This window comes from Silurus meridionalis, chromosome 18 (assembly GCF_014805685.1).
Source record: "Silurus meridionalis isolate SWU-2019-XX chromosome 18, ASM1480568v1, whole genome shotgun sequence".
NCBI classification, from domain to species: Eukaryota; Metazoa; Chordata; class Actinopteri; order Siluriformes; family Siluridae; genus Silurus; species Silurus meridionalis.
Window position 1 is genome coordinate 21,951,753 of NC_060901.1, and position 18,152 is coordinate 21,969,904.

Here is an 18,152-nt window from a genome sequence, read left to right on the forward strand (position 1 = left end):
ATTTTTACTTTTAATCTAATTTAGATTTCTTTTTTTCTTTTTCTTTTTACTTTATATCTCTACTTTTTGGATTTTTTTTACCTCTATCTACATTTTGAAACTTGGACTTTAAATTAACTTTTTAATTTATTTTTTTAAACTTTATATCTACTTTTTGAAACATTTTGACTTTAAATCTACTTTTTGAAACTTTTTTAAAATTTTGAACCTACTTTTGATATATTTTGTTTACTTTGAATCTGCTTTTAAATCTTGTTTACTTTTTCCACTTAAATCTTGAATCTTTTACTTTTAATGACTCATGGCCTTTTTGACTTCCTGGGCTTCATACGTCTTTGGAAAGATGTCCAAAAATCCCTGTGTATAAAGTCTCTCGTATAATCCCCATCTTCTGGTGGGATCTCCAGGCCAAAGCCTGAGCAGGCTGGTTTCTCTCGGGGTGGTGTGATCTCTCCGGCAGCCGGAGTCGGGTTCCAGCGTGAGGTTATTTTAAGGATATGCTCTGTCACAGCTGTTGTCTCGGGGCACCATAGTGCTTCTGGAATTCCTTCACCTTTTTCTCTTCGGTCGTAGAAGTGGACAAACTGCTGCCATTAACCTCTCTTCCACCTCGGATAGAAGACCTGATTGTGTGAGTATACTTTAAAACTTTGAATAAAACAATCAAATGAATGTATTAATAATAATGATAATAACATGTAGCTGAATTCAGTGTGGATATCATGCCTGTAATTTGTGGCTTTTTTTCGTGGAGTGTGTGTTACACTGTTCCTCTTGTCAGTATGCTGAGATTTCACGATCCACACTGAACAAAAAGAAAGAAAAGAAAGTACCAAGATCAGGATTTAATGTTAGATTATCGAATTAGTTGACAATTTTTGTATTCAAATAATAAATTCTTGGTTCGGACTGCAGGGTAAAATGTGATAAAGTATGGAGAAGTCCATATATAGAAGCTCTGAAAATAGATGTTGGACCGTGTGTCAGCGTGAGGCTGAGAGGTGATGAAGGGGAAAAGACACAAGGTCTGTAAGCTGATAAGGTGCTGCAGCGATCGTGAAGCAATAACGACACGCGATAAACAAATTAAACGCGACAAACAAATGTAATTCCTCCAATAAAAAATGCTTTCTTTGTTGTTGTTTGTGACTTGTTTGTAATGGGTTTATTTTTCATTAGTTCTTATTTATTTATTTTTGTTTGTTTGTTTGTTTGTTTGTTTACTTTTTTTTCCTTCCCTTATCAGGGTTCTAGAAATGTAATGATGACTAATGATTTTATTATTATAATAATTTTATAACTATATATTTATTCTTAAAGAGTTTATATTTTATTTTATTTTTTCCTTCTTCTCCTTTTTGTTATTCAAAACTATTTATTTATTTTTGCATAGATATTTAGAGTTTTCCCTCCTCATTCACAGGTATTGTTTTAGTAATTATACTTTATTATTGTTAAATTAATGAATAATTAAGGTAAATTAATAATTCATTTTGTTCGGTTTATTTATTCAATCATTATTATTCATTTTTTAAAATTAAATCATTCGTTCGTTTATTTATTTATTTATTTATTTATTTATTTATTTATTTATATATAAATCTATCTATTTGTTTATTGCCCCCCCTCATTCCCAGGGTTTCAGAAGTGTAACCACCACTGGTATTTATTTGTTTGTTTACTTGTCAATCATACATACAAACATACAAACAAACATACATTCATTATTATATTGTTTAAAGTATGTAAATCTGTTTTTTTTTTTATAAAATATATTTTTTTATGATTTTATCTCTTTTGAAACGCGAATGTAAAAATCGGTGCCAATAAAACGTCCTTTCTAGAACATTTACAGAAGAACATATTTATCCCTGACGTTCTTGTGTGTGTGACCAGATGATGGAGAAAAATCCTCCGCCATCCACCGATGCTACCGACCAGGTCAGAGGTCTCGAGGAGAAACCGGTGGACCCAATGGAGGTCTTCAGCAGGCAGTTGGAGGACATCATCAACACGTACGGCTCTGCATGTAGCCTGATGGAAGAGAAGATCGCCATGCTGGAGAAAGATGAAGAGAGACTGGATGAAGCGAATAAGGCGAAGGATTTGGCTGTGAACCCGGGGGTGAATGGCAGCCCTGAGACAGAACAAATGTTCGGAGTGCTCCTGGAAGAGCTCGGTATGGGACGTGGTGGAGCATGAGAGTCTGTGTGTGATTGTATGTGTCCATTTTACCTTTCCCTTATTCTCCTGCACCGCTGTTCCGTTTCTTATCAGGTAAAGATGCTTCACCTGAGGAGAAACTGGAGACTGTTTTGAGGAAATATGCCGAGCTGGTAAGTCCAAAGAATCTTAATGATGCTGAAACACCTAACCATGATCTCATAGAAGTTCCATGAGAACAATGTACACGAAGACTAACAATCAACCGAGCTACTAATGTAGAGCAAGATACGGCTCAGGGGCGGAGCTTACTGCATAGAGTTTGAGAGAGTGATTTAATTGGTCGAAGTAATGGCCGTGTTTGATTATTGTTAAATGTTTGGAGCTTTGTTTCCGTGTGTGTGTTAGTTGAAGGAGCAGATGAGTATGCAGGACCTGCTGAAGCTGCTCCAGGAGAAACAAGGCGTCCTGGTGAAACAAAGAGACCAGCTCCAGATAGAGCACAGTCAGGGGATCCTGGCCAGGAGCAGACTGGAGAGCCTGTGTCGTGAGCTTCATAAACACAACATGACCCTGAAGGTGAGCGTTCAGTCTGGACTCAAAGGTGCTAATAGGACACGGTTTCAGTGTCATCACAGAGTCATTGGTGTGTTTCAGAATTTTTGGTTGGTTCTTCTATCAGAGGTTCTTCTTTAGGTGGTTCTGCTTTTAGAAGTTCTGCTTTAGGTGGTTATTCTTTGGGTGGTTCTTCCTGAAGTGGTTCTGCTTTAAGGTGGTTCTGCTTTTATGGTTTCTGCTTTTGGTGGTTCTGCTTTTAGAGGTTCTGCTTTAGGTCGTTAGGTGGTTCTTCTTCATATGGTTCTATAGGTCTTTCTTCTTTTGGTGGTTCTTCATCATGTGGTTCTGCTTTAGGTGGTTCTTCTTTGAGTGGTTCTTCATGTGGTTCTGCTTTTTCATGTGGTTCTATAGGTTTTTCTTCTTTGGGTGGTTCTTCTTTCAAAGGTTTTCCTTAAGGGTGTTCTGCTTTGGGTGGTTCTTCTTCATGTGGTTCTTTTTTGGGTGGCTCTACTTTTAGAAATTCTGCTTTGGGTGGATCTTCTCCTTTTAGAGGTTCTGCTTTGGGTGTTTCTTTTTTAAGAGATTCTGCTTTCGATGCATCTTTTTTTTGGCTGGTTCTTCTTCGTGTAGTTCTTCTTTGGGTTTTCCTGCTGTAGGTGGTTATTCTTAGAGTGGTTGTGCTTTAGGTGGTTCTTCCTTGGGTGGTTCTTCTTTAGGTGTTTTTGCTTTGGGTGGTGCTGCTGTAGGTGGTTCTTCTTTGGGTGGTTCTGCTTTGGGTGGTTCTGCTTGAGTGGTTCTGCTTTGGTTGGTTTTGATTTGGGTGGATGTTCTACTTTAGGTGGATCTTCTTTATGTAGTTCTTCTTTCAGTTGTTCTGCTTTGTTTGGTTCTTCTTTGGGTGGTTCTGCTTCAAGTGGATGTGCTTCAGGTAGTTCTGCTTTAGGAGGTCCCTATTTCAGTGGGTTTCATTTGGATTCTTCTTTAAGTGGTAATTCTTTGTGTCGTACCTTTTTATGTAGTTCTTTTGTAGTATGTTTCCTTAACATTGAGGACGTTAACCATCATAGTGATCTGTCCCACAGGAAGAAATGCTGCACAAGTGTCAGGAGGACGAGAAAAAGCGAGCAGAGATCACGTCTCACTTCCAAACCACTGTGGTGGACATTCAGGCCCAAATCGAACAACACAGCAACCGCAACAACAAACTGTGCCATGAGAACAACGAGCTGGCTAACAAGCTCACCTCTATCATCCAGCAGTATGAGAAGAGGGAGGAGGTACGTCACACACACACACACACACACACACACACACACACACACACACACATACACACACACACACACACTTCAACTTCACAGACTCTCAGATTTGAAAGGTCGTGCATGTAAATTCATTTATGAACAACTTTGTGGGTGAAGTTCTTTTGTCCAATCCTTCATATAATGTCAAATATGGCCAAAAGTATGTGCACCCCTGACCATCACACCCATATGTGGTTCTTCTCCATATGGTTGTATAATAGAAGCATTACTACTCTTTAAACAAAGAAACCCAAACACTGTCCCATCAACGCTCTTCTGCACATTGTGAGGTCCAGGAAGACATAGTTCTTGAGGTTAAGGTTGAACTGGAAAATCTTGAGATGTCCTTCATAGAGCCTTCTTTTCTTCAACCTTCTCAACACTAAACACCTTTGGGATGAAATGAACCTGGAACTAGAGCCTCTTCACCTCCTCCAACATCAGTACCTGATCTGGAATCTTGAAAAATAAATTGGAAAGTTTTCCCATTTAGAGTGGAACTTATTATTACAAGAAAGAGGGAATAAATCTAGAACAAACATACAATTAGGCAAAAGTATTGGGAGCGCTGACTCGATCCACCCACCTGCTTCTTTTTCAAACTTTTCCCATTAATTTAAAGGACGTATAGTATGATTTTTAGAACGTTTTCGGATGAAGAAACATAAAATTTCCCTTTCATGTAAACTAGGAGACCCAAACCTGTTCCAGCATGGCTGTGCACAAATCCAGCTCTATGAAGACATACTTCACATGGGTTTATAGTGGAAAATTCTGAGTGGCCTGCTATAGAGCTCTGAATACCTTTGGGATGAATTGGAATGCTGAATGAATGAATCCCAGTCCTTCTCACCTCACCTACATCACACAATCTAGTGGAACATCTCCAGAAGACTGGAGCGTATTATAACAGCAAATGTAGAATGTGATGTACATGACACAAACCTTTGGCCATATATTGTACTTTTTACTACTGGATTTTTTTTTTTCTCCAGAGCTTAGAGAAGCTCTTCAAGCAGAAGAGCCTGCAGCAGCAGCTGTCAGATACCAAACTGGAAGAAGCAAACTTGGCGCTGAAAGAAGCCGGAGAGAAGCATATGAGGGAAAAGGAATACGTGAGTTAAAGAAAAATGTGATCACAACTTTCTAATTGTTTGTTTTACTTCCTGAAATTGGTTTTATGATGAGAATGAACGAACAAACAAACGAACGAACGAATGAACGAATGGTGGAAGCCGCTAGTAACGTCTCACTGTCTTTGTTACTAGTTGCTTAAAGACGCAATTGAAAAAACAAAGAAATGCTTCACACTGAAGGAGCAAGAGTTGCAGATGAAGAAGCAGGTAAAGTGGGAGTGTTTTGTCATTCTCTTTCTCTCTCTCTCTCTCTCTCTTTTTCTCTTCTTTGTCTCGTCGTTTGTAAGCGCAGTTACTGTCTCATGCTGCGGAGTGGAAGCTACAGGTTAAAGAGCTGAAAGAGCAGAACACAGTGATGCAGGCTCAGGTGAATATCCAATTGAGTACATCAGACCCCTAGTCGGTATTCATTTCTTTCTGCTTCCTCTTCCTCTTCCTCTTCTTCATGTTGTTGCTGTAATTGCATGTCGATGAACGATGAGATGGAAAAATTACGGAGCATGCTATTTTATTTATTTATCCTCCACACATGCTAATTTTAGAAGAACGTTCTTGGCGTGATGATGCAGTTAGACGTCTGACTCAGGAAGTGAAGTAGAGCTCAGGGATGAGTGCGAAATGAGAAATCAAACAGGTCTATATTTTGAGTATGTGCACATGGTGATATGAAAATAAATACACATATATGCACACACACACTATGGCCAAATATTTTCCGACATTTCCAGCCATATGAATCAGAATAATCTGCATTGCCAAGTATCATGGGTCGGATGTAGAAGGAATTTGTGTGCTGGTGCTATAAAATATGAAAAACTATAATAGAAAACTAGGAAAATAAAAGAATAAAAAAAGAAAAAAACGCGACTATGCAACTATATGCGGTTCTTCCCCATATTTTGGACGTGGTATCATGAGATTTTTCTTTGACTTCAACTAGGAGACCCCAAACCCTCTCCTACATTCAGATATATATGGCTTCATGAACATGCATAAGTATATCATTACCATGGGTTAGAGTGGTAGATCTTGCTTGACCTGCTACAGAGCTCTGAACTCAACCCCTATTGAGCACCTTCAAGATTAATTGAAAGGCACCCCAGACCCTTCCTCACCTTAAGTCTACCTAATATACAGAACCGTGGTGCAAATTCTGATCTATTATCCCAGAAACATCTAAGTTTAATCAAAAATGGGTCAGATGTCTATAAGTCACTATGAAGTTATTGACCTACCGACACCACAGAATGTCCTCTTCATTTGTGTTCCTCACGATTTCTCTTGTAGCTCGTGTTGTACTCTCAGAAGTTCGACGAGTTCCAGACAACCCTGGCTAAAAGCAATGAGGTCTACGTCGCTTTCAAACAAGAGATGGAAAAGGTACGCTACATTCCCACTACGATATTTTTTTGCACAAACGTTTTTTTAATCATCTAACTCATATTTTAAGATGTCCAAGAAAATGAAGAAACTGGAGAAAGAGTCGAACGTGTGGAAGATACGCTTCGAAAGCTGCAACAAAGCTCTCACTGATATGATCGAGGAGGTAACGATTGTGTTTTTGTTTGTTGTGCGACGTGCCATCAGTGACGCACCTGATCTAATCTTATGACGTTGTCTTTCATCAGAGATCCGAGAAGGGCAAGGAGCTTGAGATGTTCACCGTGAAGATCGACAAGCTGGAGACACTGTGCCGAGCACTACAGGAGGAGAGAAAAGTCCTGTATGAGAAGATAAAGGACATTCGCTTGCAGACCATTTCGGCCTCGGAGGCCGTGGCGATTATTGTTGAGGAGGAGATTCCTGAACTCAACCAGCTAACCATCTCTGAGACAGAGAGGAACCCAGCGTTAACAAGTGAGATGGAGAAGCTGTGGAAGGAACAAGCGCGTCTGGAGGAATTTGCAGCCTCACTGATCGCCTCAACTTCAGACGACATGGAGGGATCGGACAGTGAGGAGGAACCCTCTGAACCTGCGCATCCAATTCCTGTTGTTCCTGTGCCAAATAAAACATCCACTGTTAACTTAACAGAGGAACGCGGTGTGGATGAAGATCGCAAAGAGGTACATAAAGAGGTGGTCCAATTAGAGGCCAATCAGCAAGAGAAAAAACAACCTATAGAAAAAGCATCTAAGGCAGAACCTCCTAAAGCTGAACCCCCCAAAGCAGAACCACCCAAAGTAGAACCTCCCAAAGCCGAGTCACCCAAAGCACAACCATCCAAAGAAGAACCACCCGAAGCAGAACCACCTAAAGCAGAACCACCCAAGGTAGAACCCTCCAAAGTAGAATCATCCGAAGTAAAACCTAATGTAGAACCACCTAAAGTAGAACCACCAAAAGTAGAACCCCCTAAAGCAGAATCACCCAAAGCAGAACCACCCAAAGCAGAATCCCAAAGAAAAATCCCCAAAGTAGAACCACCTAAAGTAGAACCTTCCAAAGCAGAACCACCTAAGGTAGAGCCCTCTAAAGCAGAACCATTCAAAGTCGACCCCCAAAGCAGAGACATCCAAAGCAGAATCCCCAAAAGCAGAACCCCCAAAGTAGAACCACCTAAAGTAGAACCCTCCAAAGCAGAACAATCCCAAGTAAAACCTAAAATAGAACCACCTAAAGAAGAACCCCTAATGCAGAACTATCCAAAGCAGAACCACCTAAGGTAGAACCCTCCATAGCAGAACCAATCAAAGCAGAATCCCAGAAAGCAGAACCCACCAGAAAACAACAAGCCAAACAAGAAACACCCAAAAACAACAATCCAAAGCAGAACCATCCAAAGAAGTTCTCACTAAAGGGCCGAGCAAAAAAGCGGCAAGACCAGAAGGAAACAAGCAGCACACACCCAAGCAAAAACCCAACCGGCCAAATTCTGTTGAAATCAAAGAACCCAAATCCAAAGAAGTCAAGCCACCAACGGTTCCAGCTCAAGCTCCAGAAGAACCTTCTCACAAAAATGAACTCCATCCAGAACAAGAGCCAATGACTGACTCAGGGAAAGAATCCCAATCTATACAAGTAGAGTCTCCGGATACAGAACCTCCTGCACATGAGGTGTCTACAGGGGCATCGGGATCTCAAAACCCCAAACCCTCCCAAGAGGCTACACCCACTCCAGTGAATAAACCCCACCCCAAAAAACAGGGCGGGGCTAAGAAGAAAGGAGCACCGAAAAGCGCGAAGAAGAGCTGAAGGAGCTGAATGGAGAGAAAGTGTGTGATTCCAGGCATTCCTGTGATTCCTGATTTCCTCTCTTATGATATGTGTATTTGTGTGTGTGTGTGTGTGTGTGTGTGTGTGTGGCTGCGTGCAGTGCTGTGTGAAGAAACCATTTAGTTCCCCAAACCCCCAAAAAAAAGTTTATTAAAGTGCCATGATAGGTGTTATTGAGTGTATATGTATGTGTGTGTGTTGTACATTTTCATGGAAACTGGTCACAGTTGTGAGCTCTGGTGTACCTGACGGTTCTTCACCATGCAGCAGTTTCCATGGCAACCATTTAAAAAAAAATACACATATAAGGCCACATAAGGCATAAGGCAGACGCTATATTCTGTTCGAGTTCTTTGAGATAAAAAGCCAGACTTGCCTTTTGTGTGTGTGTGTGTGTGTGTGTGTGTGTGTGTGTGTATGTGTGTGCAGCATTTCTGATGAAACACATTTCCTGTACAAATGGTAAGAATCTGGAGGCCGTTGTTTACTTTTGGCCATCAAGTGTATTTCAATTAGTGTATTTTATTAATTTATTGATAAAAATATTTTTATAAATATTTTGACAATAACTATAACATTTTAAACAAAAAAGTAGGTACTATATAAAAATGCATTTATTATATTCCTAATGCTATAAAATAAAAAATTATATAATAATATAATAAATAATAATTTATAATATAATAAAATAACTAATATATGCATTTTTTAAATAATATTTTAGGTCTAATTTTAGGAATATAAAAAAAATTAATGATAAGAAATTGTTTTTTATGCACAAATAAAATAATTTGAATAATTTAAGAATAACTTTGTAATATTACGGAATCATTTTTTAATCATTTGAGAATAAACTTGTAATAATAATAAAAATACTTCTTTAATAGAAAATAAATGTGTAATAATTTTAGAATACATTTCTTATCATTAGAAAATATTTTTTTTTATAATTTCAAAATAAATGCATAATGGAAAAATTGTTTAAAAAAATATGTATTAATTAGAAAAAACATTCGTAATAATTCACTAATAAATTATTAATCATTTGAGAATAGATTTTGTAATAATTAAAAAAAAAAAAGACATTTATAATTTAAAAAAAATAATAAATAAAAAATGTATTTGTGATAATTTAAGAATCCATTTTTTGTAATCATTTGAGAATAAACTTGTACTATTACATAGAAATAAATGTGTAATATAATAAAAATAAATAAAAGTGTAACCTCTAACATCACTGTCTTATCAATGAGAGAAACAGGAAATAACTGATTTGATGTGTTTTATTTTTTTTTATCTTATTCTTTGTACAAAAGGGTGAATTTGGCATATACAGATACATTCACTTGTCACAGTATTTATTCTCGCTCGTGTGTCTGTAAATGGCGGATGAGAGCGTCTGATGAGTGTCAGTAATACTGAAGCACTTCCTGTCTCCATCCTATGTGATTACATTAAAATTAAAGAGAGACTGAAAAGTAAAATTTCCTAGAAAAAAAGAGAAAGAAAGAAAGAACGAAAGTGAAGGAAACTAGCATGCACAGGGAACTTTTGTCAATAAGCCTCGAGGACTTTGAAGGAGGAGAACGGCTTGACGAAGTGATAGTCAAGGTTTCCGCAGTGAGGACACTGCTGTACGTTACTGTACTCAGAGAAATACTGCATCCCCACTCGCACATCGATTACAGGCTTCCCACAGTGCTTACAGTTTAGTCTGGCCTGAGAGAGAGAGAGAGAGAGAGAGAGAGAGAGAGAGTAAATTACAGTAAATGGAGACTAAATGTAGAATGAAATGTTCAATAAGCACATACCAGACCTATGCTCAGGTGTCCACAAACCTTTGGTCAAATATTGGCAATAGTTTTGTAATATTTAAAAATACAAATAATTAAAAAAATAAAATAAAATAAAATAAAAAAAATCACAAACAATAATAAAAATCTCGGACGCTTTTGATCGCACTGATTGACGGTGTGAAGAAAAACCGTGCTGAACAAGGGACAGCTGCCCCACAAATATAATGGAGGAGAACCTTTGTGAACGTCCTGCTGAACCCTGCTTTACCGGCAAGTTTCCTCCTATAGGGGGCGCCCTGTTATTGACGCATGATCACAGGAAGCCTGATCCCACATGCACAGGGACACGGCAACACTCAGAAGGAAGAAAACCACAGCTAATCCCACACACCAGCACAAATCTCTCTCTCTCTCCAGGGGGGTGTGGCCCCATACAAGAGGTGTGGCCACATATCATACATTTCTACAGATGTTTTCTTCATATTATGAAAGGGTATGTATGTATATTTCTATTTATTTAGTCATTTATTTATTCATTTATTCGTTCAAATCGGGGTGTAAAGGTACACGTATTCATACCAAACCAGCAGTCTAGCGATATGGATTCTTTAGCGTTTTCTGTCCAGCGTCAAGAATTTCTCTTAAAAAGGAAGAGAAAAGAAGAAAATCCTGACAATTCTGCATATCGAGGGAGTGAATGAATAAAGGATGGAAGGAATGAAGACATTTGGTTAAAGTATGCTGAATAAGCAGAACTGTAAAGTAGATCATATCCTTAGAACATTAAATATTAAATGTAAAACACACACACACACACACACACACACACACACACACACACACACACACACACACACACACACACACACACGTCTATACACATCTGTATTGCCCAAATGGTGTCTAACAAATTTACACTAATTTAATATTTCTACATTTGCGCCAATTTAATCAATTACTCAATTGAAGCAACATAATAAAAAAAGTGTATTAGATTAATTAGATTTTTTTCCATTTTATTTTTGCACATTTTTGTTTTATTTTTATTAGAAAATATTAAAATGTTATTTAACCAAGCAGGCATTTTATTTAAAATTGTTTTCAAAATTTTAACTGTTGATCACAAATGTTAATAATAATAAAAAAAATTATAAAAAAAACAACAAGCAATTTTATATTTCTTCCTGTTAACAAAAGAGAAATCGAACCGGGACATAAATCCGAACCATGAGCTCCTGAACTTCCAGCCAATCACAATTCAGTATTCAGACACCACACACATCGTAGTGTCTGAATACTGGATTGTGATTGGCTGGAATTTCAGGTGTTGTGTGTTTCAGTGTTGAACACACAGGAAGTGTGCGCTCGATCGAATCAGCGCCCTAAATTAAACCATATGAACATCCAGTTCCATCCAGATTCCTGTCTTTCTAACGGAAATAAATAAAATCTGATGGCACTACTTTATCTCTGGGTGGAATTCGAGCCTTATAGTTATTTTCCTATTCCTATTTTTTTGTCAGCTCTGTGAACATCAATAACAGCTTTAACATGGCTAGGTGTGAGGCCTCACACCATTCTAACGCTTCACCTCAAGCTCTTTTTTTGACCACAACAACGTGCACCTGCATCCTGCAACACATCACACCTAGAAATAGATGGTTGAGTGTCGTGTGGAATGTCAGCCTACTTTCATATAGATGTAGATGTTTCAGAATGTCCTCTACAACAAACAGAGAGTAACTACAGAAAATCATTATGTAGTGTGTGTGTGTTTGTATGTGTTTTTTAGGGGTTTCCAACCTGACAGCAAGGTGAAGCAGCCAGAATGTCGTAGGTATACATAGTACCCAACTGGTGCCAGCTTCCGTCCCATCGGGATTTGCACTTTATACACACGATTTTGTGCACGCCCTCCAGACAGTCCACGCAGATGGCATACAGGTGCATCAGCCTCCCTGTAGAGAACATTTTATAATGAGGTGCGACATGCGAGACGGATTTCAGACCTCCTGCGTTTGTCAGCGTGGGCACGAGCGATCGCTTGAGTGATTCTCACCTTGTAAGTGACACGGGACATCATACTCGATCTCGTCGTGCCGAGATGGGCTGAGAAACAGCGTTCCATCCACCAGCGGGAACTGCTCAAAGATGGGCAGCATGCGGTGGCACAGGGCGCAATGGACCACGTTGCGGTGGCTCGCGCTGAGCGCAGAGAGGATGAACTTCCTCAAGTCCTCGCCCTGCCCGGCCTGAGCGTCGTCCTCCATGCGCACGTGGTAGGTGTTGAGCTTGTGCCGCGGGATGTGCGCCAGCAGCTCGGAGAGGTCCAGCCTCCGCAAGAACTGCACCGGCGTGCCGTCGCCCTGAGTGAGTCGGGGGAGGCACAAAGCGCCAGCCCCTTGATCCGTTTGAAGACTTCCCCGACTGGCCACATGTCCCACCAGCAAGTGCTTCCTGTTGCCTTCCATGTGCACAGCGTTTTTAAGGAACTCACCCAGGTGCCGCGAACTGCGCGGGGCGCCGATGGATTGAGGCGTGAAGAACGAGAAGCCGAGGGGTGGGGACTGGCCGGGGGAGTCGGTGGGCGAGCGCACAATCAGGCTCGCCCCCATGCTGGTAACCGGGTGGCTCCTTTCTTGAGAGTTCTGCCGATCCACCGATTGGCGGCGGGAAAGGTCCTGGTTGGAGCCGCGGTGGGGAAGTTTGTTGGACGACTTGCTTTTCTTTAGATCCTCTAAAGCCTCCACTCCGCCTCCTCCACCTGGCACACCTCCGCTGGCCTTAGCGCTACTTTTCTCAGTCACCACCTTCTTCTTGCGCTCGTCCTGCATGCGCTTGACCTGGTACCAGTCGGTGTCTTTCTTCAAGTGGCCCTGACCGCAGCGACAGGAGCAGAAGCGAAAGGCCAGGTCGTAGCCCTTCTTGGTCCACATGTTCTGCCGGCACTGCTTCTCGTTCCAGCTACGCGCGCGGCCGATGCAGTTGAACTGCACCAGGATGCTGCTTTCCCACTCGTAAAAGCACTGAAGGTGCATCCAGTTGCCATAAGGACAGTGCTCGCTGTTGCACAAGACCCGCTGGTAGTCATCCTTATCAAGGTCGACGGCACGGCCCAAACTGCACACGAGTGGCGTCGCACATGCCGCTTCTGCAACACACAACATATATATATATTTATTTACAACACCATATAGCGCACACACACACACACATGTTCATTAGACATTACAGACGTTTCCAATCATTCTCCTTCACCCCTATTCCAGCTCGTGAGATCAGATAAAGCCTGCCGTCTCCTGCCTCTGACCTTCATTATCGTTCCTATATCAATGGAATCAGAGAGCATCTGGAGTGTCAACGGTACTGCAGTCTGTGATCTGATCTACCCACACGTCCCTCAGACTTATGAAATATTATGCAACATCTACCAGAAAAACAAAACAAAAAAAACAAATCCTTCAAAAGAAACACCTGATTCAAGGCCTACTGCACTCTCCTTCTCTTTTATTGCAATTCCTAGTAATTTAGAAGGCAAGTTGGAGCAAGTGAAAGAAGCCCTGGAGAGGGAGTGGAGATGTCTAACTTCTCCACCTCCTTCCTCCTTCTTACGGGCCTGTAGAGTTTGATGGATGTAAGCACCTCGTTTATCGCTCGGTGGAGCGGCTGTGGCTCCTACTAACGCAGAGCTTCCTCCTCCTACGCTTCCGCTTCCACCACCTCCACCTCCTCCTCCAGCTCCAGCTCCTCCTGCTGCTCCTCCTCCTCCTCCTCCTCCAGCTCCTCCTGCTGCTCCTGCAGAGGCTCCATTTTCCTGCTCATCTCCACTACTGTTAGTGCGCTTGCTCCTCTTCCCCTTGTTGCTCTTCTGGCTCGGCATGATGATGATGATGATGATGATGGTGGTGGTGGTGCGTGCGTGCGCGTTTTCTCGCTCTCCGTCTCGGACGCGCAGGAAACACTCACGTCAGGCGTCCGGCGGCGTCATTACCGCAACAGACACACACACACACACACACACACACGCACACACACACACACGAGCCTTTATCTCTAATCTACACCTCTAAAAATCTGTCTATATATGTAGACATCAAGCACCGCTGATCTTCATCCTCATCTTCATCAGCAGGAGCAGGAGCGCCGCGGTGGTCGTCGTTGTCTCGCTGACCATTTTGATTTTGACAGTCGAGGTGCACCATGAAGCAGAAGCAGAAGAAGAACCAGAAGAAGAAGAAGAAGCACAAGAAGGCGTGTCCATGCCTTGTTTTGATTCCTGCTCTGAAAACACAGCCAGTTTCCTCCACCCTCGACAGGTGACGTCAGAACAGGACACGCCCCCCTCGTCCCCAGTACGGAAGAGAGAGACAGAGTGAGAGCTGGGGTAGAAGGTGGCGTGTTACTAAGATCAACTCCATGAAGCAGACCAAGTTTGCTCATTCCTATCAGTTTTTTGTATCAAAACATGATACCAAAAAAAATAAAAGATCTGCAATCTGCAGTGCAACGCCCATTTTTTCTTCTTCTGACACCAGATGACGTCACCATCTTCTGACGCCATATTATTATCAATAATGAGTGACTTCTTAGAAGTTCCATAAATGATTCACATACTTTTCTTCTCCTGAAACTTTTGTTTGTATATATATATATATATATATATATATATATATATATATATATGTGTGTGTGTGTGTGTGTGTGTGTGTGTGTGTGTGTGTGTGTGTGTGTGTGTGTGTGTTTACATTTACATTGTATATACACACTCTCAAGATCTTCCATCATATCCAACCTGTGTAAAGCATATCTTCATGGAGCAGGCTTTGGGCATTGTCATGATGTGGGAACATGTGGGAACATCTGTATATAACTACAATCGTAGCAACATCTTGACGGGTGTCCCAATACTTTTGGCGTACACATTGCATATTACGTGTAGTTAATCTGCTGTTTATTCAATGCATATATAACATGTATATTTGAATAATTTTGCATACACACACATATTCATGATGTTGCCAAAAGTATTGGGAAACCAGCTTTTCCAGCCATATGTCGTTCTTTCTTAAACTTTCTTTGGATGCAGTTGCATGAGATTTTCCCTTCCGCTCTAACTCCCAGCATGACAATGAGCCTGCGCACAAATCCAGCTCCATGAAGATCTGCTCTTACATGGATTAGATATGATCTTGAGTGGCCTGCTCTTAAGCTCAAACCCTATTGAAAGTCTTTGGGATGAAATTGGAACACCACCCCCCAGACCTCCTCAACTCACCTACACCAGGAGCTGACTCTACTAACTCCTCCTTGTAGCTGATTGAAATCTCACAAATCTCCACGAAATCTAGTGGAACATCTTCCCAGAAAAGTGGAGCTCAATGTGGGATGTTGAAAAAGAAGGACATACTAATCTTATGGTCAGGTGTCCACAATTTTTTTGTCCAATTTACTTTGGAATGCGAGGTTTTATTTCTTGCTGCTTATGAAAACGATCACGACAACAGCAGGGCGTTTTAATAGAAACCGAAACTTTTGGCGTATTTGATGTCGGCCCAAATCAAATCAATAAATGGAAACCGAAAACGTGTTGAACAGGTTCTGACATGTACATAAGACAATGTTGTAGGAATCATGCTGCGGTGCTGTAACGCCACACCCTTTCCTTCTGCTTACACTGGATTCTTGTCATATTGCACCACCAAGGTGTTGATTATTTTCAACAAGCAACACTTTCTAGTATAATTGTAGCAGTTTAAGAACTATTTATTTATTGTAACACTAAACCTAACCCCAAACTTTAAAGTCGAAATAATAACCCTAACCCCATACCTACACCACAAAACCTCACTCTAACTCCACCCCTAAACAAAAAACCCCAAACCCTCACACTAACCCAAAACCTCACCCTAAAACAAACCCCTAATCCCAACCACTAACCTTTACCTACCACAACCCCTTAAACCTTAATCACACTCCTAACCCTAAACCTTACCCTGAACCCGCAGCCAAACTCCTAAACCCAAACCTTAACCCCACCTCCACCCTAACCCAAACACCACACCCTAACCAAACCTTCACCCAAACCCCAAACCCCACCCTGAACCCAAACCTCAAACCATAACCCCACCCCCTAACCAAACCCCACTCCTAACCCCTAACCCGAACCCGAACCAAAACCTTTACCCTCACCCTGACCCCTAATCCTTATACCAACTTCCTAGTTCATGCCTGTAGCTTTCCCATGTGCAGTTACTAAATTTGCCCGCTAGATGGCACAACTGGTAAGTGTTCTTCAAACCTTTATAGTAAAATACCGCAAAACATCAATTCCACATTAATCTGTGCTAAAAATAGATAAATACATCTGTAGAATTAATTCCATGCAAATAATAATAAAAAAAACTTGAAACCATTCATCTCTTTGTAAGAATAAATGTATGCAGGAAAAATAAGCGGGCTGCGCGTCACTTCCGGGACTCTACCAATATGGCGGCCTCCAGCAGCAGCGGTGCCACCAAGCGCCTAGTGCAGTACGTCGTCGTTCGTTCGGATTTAATACACGGCTTGTCGTGGCCTCTGGGAGCGGTTATAACGCAGGCATGTCACGCCGCCACCGCCGTCATTCACGTGAACTACAGCGACCCGGACACGCAGGAATACCTGGCCGACCTGGACAACATGCACAAAGTGGTGCTGCAGGTGCGTCACCACTAGAACCTTTTTTTAAACATCTGTCACTCTAAAGAGAAATAAAGACGTAAAGAATTTGTAGTTATATCTTAAAAACATAAAGAAAATAAAAATAAGTCTGTCTCCCCCTAGTGGCCACCTGCGATACGGCTCTCAGCCACGCCCACTTCTAGTTCTATATTGATTCATATGTGCTCCCATCATTTTGTTCACACGCCTCGTTTTGTTCCTCAGGCAACAGATGAAGCGAGTCTGACTCAGTTATCCAGGATGCTTAGCGAACACGGCGTCGCGCACAAACTGTGGACGGAGCAGCCGGAGAACTTTCCCACCTGCCTGGCCCTGAAGCCGTACCCGAAGGACTCGGTACATCATCTTCTGAAAAAATTCAAGCTTTTCAAATAAGTGGAAAGAGACACTGATGCTGATTAAAAGTCATTACAAAAATCACTGTGTGTCGGTTTGAGTAAATAACTACAAATTCATGCAAAAGACCACCTCCGTTCTTTGTACATGGATTACTCCGGTAGCTTTGTGGACGTGAAACTATCCGGGATCTTTCGCTTCGCCAAAACTCATCCTGGATTTGCAGTCATTGCAACAGGCCCATAATCCAGAATAGCAACAGATTGACCTTGTAAAAAAAAAATAGACAGGACATTTGACATGGCTTCCTGCATCACCGCAGCTTATAATGCCATGAGCAAAGTGGACTTGAAGAAAAAAAAATCCACCTTCTGAGCAGGACCTTATGCTATCACAGCATCTCCAGGATGAACTTTGAAAAACCCTACAATCCCGGATAGTTTAAACATAACTGAACCCCAGACGACCTCACCTACATCAGTACCTGACTTTCAGACGACCTTGTGTCGAAACAAAATCTGACCAATCTCCACAAAATCTAGTGGAACATCTTCCCAGAAGAGTGAAGCTTATTATAAGGGCATACTGGGACTAAATGTGGGCTGAGACGTTCAAAAATAGTGCAACTTTTGTCCACTTTTGAACACAAGGGATCGAGAGCATAGTTTTTCGTTTGATTCATGGTTCATGACGAACACAACGACGACATTAAATAAGTGTGTTGAAGCATAAAAAAAGAAAGGATGTGAAGGAGGACAGAAGGAGGAATGGCCGCTTTTACATGGTGCTTTTATTGCAATGTGTTGCATTCTCACATTCATGGATGTTATAAGAGATTTGTTAGTCAAAGCATCACTTCCTTCAAGGTCTGCGTTATCACCGTAGACAAGCAACAGAAGGGGGCCATATGCACAAGAGGTGTA

General features: G+C 41.3%; 3 protein-coding genes across 5 annotated transcripts; 2 read left to right on the forward strand and 1 right to left on the reverse strand.

Moving 5' to 3' along the window:
• Positions 1-331: 331 nt before the first annotated feature.
• On the forward strand, positions 332-8,559 carry txlnba (taxilin beta a). Of its 2 annotated transcripts, none has more exons than XM_046873472.1 (10): positions 332-631; positions 1,897-2,179; positions 2,278-2,336; positions 2,572-2,742; positions 3,804-3,998; positions 5,021-5,140; positions 5,294-5,368; positions 6,449-6,541; positions 6,612-6,707; positions 6,790-8,559. In XM_046873472.1, exons 2-10 carry the CDS (start codon positions 1,897-1,899, stop codon positions 7,828-7,830), a joined length of 2,133 nt encoding a protein of 710 aa, XP_046729428.1. In that variant the 5' UTR covers positions 332-631; the 3' UTR covers positions 7,831-8,559. The 2 variants fall into 2 exon arrangements, with proteins under 2 accessions (XP_046729428.1, XP_046729427.1); XM_046873471.1 differs by lacking the exon at positions 5,294-5,368 and adding an exon at positions 5,454-5,528.
• A 1,083-nt stretch (positions 8,560-9,642) lies between these two features.
• On the reverse strand, positions 9,643-14,537 carry heca (hdc homolog, cell cycle regulator). Of its 2 annotated transcripts, none has more exons than XM_046873475.1 (4): positions 13,816-14,537; positions 12,233-13,324; positions 11,977-12,131; positions 9,643-10,096 (listed from the first exon to the last, which is right to left on the reverse strand). In XM_046873475.1, exons 1-4 carry the CDS (start codon positions 14,051-14,053, stop codon positions 9,932-9,934), a joined length of 1,650 nt encoding a protein of 549 aa, XP_046729431.1. In that variant the 5' UTR covers positions 14,054-14,537; the 3' UTR covers positions 9,643-9,931. The 2 variants fall into 2 exon arrangements, with proteins under 2 accessions (XP_046729431.1, XP_046729433.1); XM_046873477.1 differs by lacking the exon at positions 13,816-14,537 and adding an exon at positions 13,432-13,613.
• Positions 14,538-16,606: 2,069 nt separating this feature from the next.
• Positions 16,607-17,313, forward strand: ptrhd1 (peptidyl-tRNA hydrolase domain containing 1). The gene is made up of 2 exons (XM_046873508.1): positions 16,607-16,872; positions 17,098-17,313. The coding sequence occupies exons 1-2, from the start codon at positions 16,660-16,662 to the stop codon at positions 17,266-17,268; spliced, it is 384 nt and encodes a 127-aa protein (XP_046729464.1). The 5' UTR covers positions 16,607-16,659; the 3' UTR covers positions 17,269-17,313.
• Positions 17,314-18,152: the final 839 nt, after the last annotated feature.

What these genes read in the sequence shown, in the direction of transcription:
- ptrhd1 (XM_046873508.1), top strand. Translation starts at nt 16,660, where the DNA reads ATGGCGGCCTCCAGCAGCAGCGGTGCCACCAAGCGCCTAGTGCAGTAC. An exon ending in TGCACAAAGTGGTGCTGCAG is followed by an intron (nt 16,873 to 17,097) that starts GTGCGTCACCAC and finishes TTTGTTCCTCAG; the next exon opens with GCAACAGATGAAGCGAGTCT.
- txlnba (XM_046873472.1), top strand. Translation starts at nt 1,897, where the DNA reads ATGATGGAGAAAAATCCTCCGCCATCCACCGATGCTACCGACCAGGTC. An exon ending in AGTATGAGAAGAGGGAGGAG is followed by an intron (nt 3,999 to 5,020) that starts GTACGTCACACA and finishes TTTTTTCTCCAG; the next exon opens with AGCTTAGAGAAGCTCTTCAA. An exon ending in TCAAACAAGAGATGGAAAAG is followed by an intron (nt 6,542 to 6,611) that starts GTACGCTACATT and finishes TCATATTTTAAG; the next exon opens with ATGTCCAAGAAAATGAAGAA.
- heca (XM_046873475.1), bottom strand. Translation starts at nt 14,053, where the DNA reads ATGCCGAGCCAGAAGAGCAACAAGGGGAAGAGGAGCAAGCGCACTAAC. An exon ending in TGTCCCGTGTCACTTACAAG is followed by an intron (nt 12,132 to 12,232) that starts GTGAGAATCACT and finishes TGTTCTCTACAG; the next exon opens with GGAGGCTGATGCACCTGTAT. An exon ending in CTGCTTCACCTTGCTGTCAG is followed by an intron (nt 10,097 to 11,976) that starts GTTGGAAACCCC and finishes TCTCTCTCTCAG; the next exon opens with GCCAGACTAAACTGTAAGCA.